This window comes from Penaeus japonicus, unplaced genomic scaffold (genome assembly GCF_977035675.1).
Source record: "Penaeus japonicus unplaced genomic scaffold, GWHDUDI00000001_assembly GWHDUDI00000009, whole genome shotgun sequence".
Lineage (NCBI taxonomy): Eukaryota > Metazoa > Arthropoda > Malacostraca > Decapoda > Penaeidae > Penaeus > Penaeus japonicus.
Genome location: NW_028234411.1, coordinates 28,870,932 through 28,873,431, shown reverse-complemented (window position 1 = coordinate 28,873,431; position 2,500 = coordinate 28,870,932). Strand labels below are relative to the sequence as shown.

The window sequence follows — 2,500 nt, the reverse complement described above, 5'->3', positions numbered from 1 at the left end:
ACTACAAATTACCTAAATTACTTTTTTTTTCAGTGACAAGGAACCATGGTCATAAGCTGCAACACCGGGTGTGGGAAAAATGCTGTTTTAAAGGTACAGGTGAAAGATGTTTTATAAAATTTCCTTATTCTTTCTCTCTCAAAACTAACTGATTTTTTGTGCATCAAGGTGTTTTGTAATTGAATAAGGATAATGGAATTCATTGTCTAGTTTCTCCTCTCGTTTTCTTTTATAGCGTCCCAAGACAGGCGATGCATTGTGTAAGGAATGCTTCTTCTGGGCCTTTGAAGAGGAAGTTCACCACACAATCACTGCAGCAAAACTCTTTAACCCAGGAGACTATGTAGCTATTGCAGCTTCAGGTAAAATTATTGAAAAAAGATCCACCTTTTTTCATCACTTATTTTTCTTCATTATAATTGTTTTCCTCTTTTTTTCTTATGATACTATCAGTTTAAATGCATGGCAGACCCCCCCTTCTCCTTCTCCTTCTTCTCCATCTCCTTCTTCTTCTCCTTCTCCTTCTCCTTCTCCTTCTCCTTCTCTTTCTTCTTCTCCTTCTCCTTCTCCTTCTCCTTCTCCTTCTCCTCCTTCTCCCCCTTCTCCTTCTTCTCCTTCTTCTCCTCCTTCTTCTCCTTCTCCTTCTCCTTCTCCTTCTCCCCCTTCTCCTTCTCCTTCTCCTCCTTCTCCTTCTTCCTCCTCCTCCTCCTCCTCTTCCCTCCTTCTTCTCCTCCTCCTCCTTCCTCCTTCTCCTCCTCCTCCCTCCTCTCCTCTCTCTTCTCCTCCTTCTCCTCAAATTCTTCTTCTTCTCCTCCTCCTTCTTCTCCTTCTCTTCTCCTTTCTTCTTCTTCTCCTTCTCCTTCTCCTTCTCCTTCTCCTTCTCCTTCTCCTCCTTCTTCTTCTCCTTCTCCTCCTTCTTCTTCTTCTCCTTCTCCTTCTCCTCCTTCTCCTTCTCCTTCTCCTTCTCCTTCTTCTCCTGCTTCTTCTTCTCCTGCTTCTCCTTCTCCTTCTCCTTCTCCTCTCTTTTCTCCTTCTCTCCTTCTCTCCTTCTCCTTCCTTCCTCCATCCTCTCCTTCTCCTCCTTCTCCTTCTCCTTCCTCCTTCCCTTCTCCTTCCTCCTCCTTCTCTTCTCCCTTCCTCTCCTCCTCCTCCTCCTTCCCCTCCTCCTCCTTCTCCTTCTCTCCTTCTCCTCCTCCTCTTTCTCCTCCTCCTTCTCCTCCTTCTCCTCCTCCTCCTCCTTCTCCTCCTCCTCCTCCTCCTCCTCCTCCTCCTCCTCCTCCTCCTCCTCCTCCTCCTCTCCTCCTCCTCCTCCTCCCTCCTTCTCCTCCTCTTCTCCTCCTCCTCCTCCTCCTCTCTCCTCCTCTCCTTCCTCCTCCTCTCTCCTCCTCCTCCTCTCCTCCTCCTCCTCTCCTCCTCCTCTCCTCCTCCTCCTCCTCCTCCTCCTCCTCCTCCTCCTCCTCCTCCTCCTCCTCCTCCTCCTCCTCCTCCTCCTCCTCCTCCTCCTCCTCCTCCTCCTCCTCCACTTTCTCCTCCTCTTTCTCCTTCTTCTCCTTCTACTTCTACTTCTACTTCTACTTCTACTTCTACTTCTTCAGTTAATGATAAATATGCTATTGTCTTTAGCAGTGTATTGTATTTATAAAATAGATCACTAGATGTGTTTCTCCATTGAGTAAGAATTATCATATTGTGATTTTATTTACTGTAGATTATAAAGTTAATATGATGTTAGTATGAAAATTAACCAGATCTCACGATATGATGATGATGAAACAATCTTTCTTTCTTCTTTTGCGATTGAAATGTATACAATTTACTCTAGATCAGATTAGAAGTTGTATGTGTTTCTCCATTGAGTAAGAATTATCATATTGTGATTTTATTTACCATAGATTATATAAAGGTGATATGATATTAGTATGAAAATTAACCAGATCTCACGATATGATGATGATGAAACAATCTTTCTTTCTTCTTTTGCGATTGAAATGTGTACAATTTACTCTAGATCAGATTAGAAGTTGTATGAGCATAAATTGTATTTTTTATTTATTTTTTTATTTATTAAAAAACTTTCAGTGAAAGTGACTACTCATATGGTTGCACATAGACTTAAAAATTTCATTATACCCACAAAATCTGTTATACTTACCAAAGATTCTGATATCCAGTATTACGTCACTGCAATCTTCATCGTCAAGCAGGCTTCATCATTTATCTTTGTTTCAGGAGGAAAAGATTCAACAGTCCTGGCTTATATTATGAAGTTACTGAATGAGCGCTACAATTATGGACTGAAGTTAGTTCTCTTGTCCATTGATGAGGGTATTACAGGTGAGTCATTAAAGGCTAATACAGTAGTTTACCTTTAGATGTGTGTTCAAAAGTTCTTAATCATGTGAAGGTATTTTTTAGTAATTTTATTGTTGAAAATAGTACTTTTGAAATCTATGACAAAAGAAGAGATAATTTAAGCATTTGTGATTTTTTTTTTTTTTTC

The 2,500-nt window shown here is 41.1% G+C and overlaps 1 protein-coding gene across 1 annotated transcript in view; it reads left to right on the top strand.

The window, feature by feature from the left end:
- Ctu1 (Cytosolic thiouridylase subunit 1) overlaps nucleotides 1–2,500 on the top strand; it is a 10,970-nt gene that overhangs the window by 1,425 nt on the left and 7,045 nt on the right. The window contains 3 exon segments of the mRNA XM_086539899.1: nucleotides 34–93; nucleotides 236–362; nucleotides 2,230–2,334. Of these exon segments, the coding sequence (XP_086396025.1) occupies nucleotides 46–93; nucleotides 236–362; nucleotides 2,230–2,334 (280 nt within the window). The 5' untranslated portion in view covers nucleotides 34–45.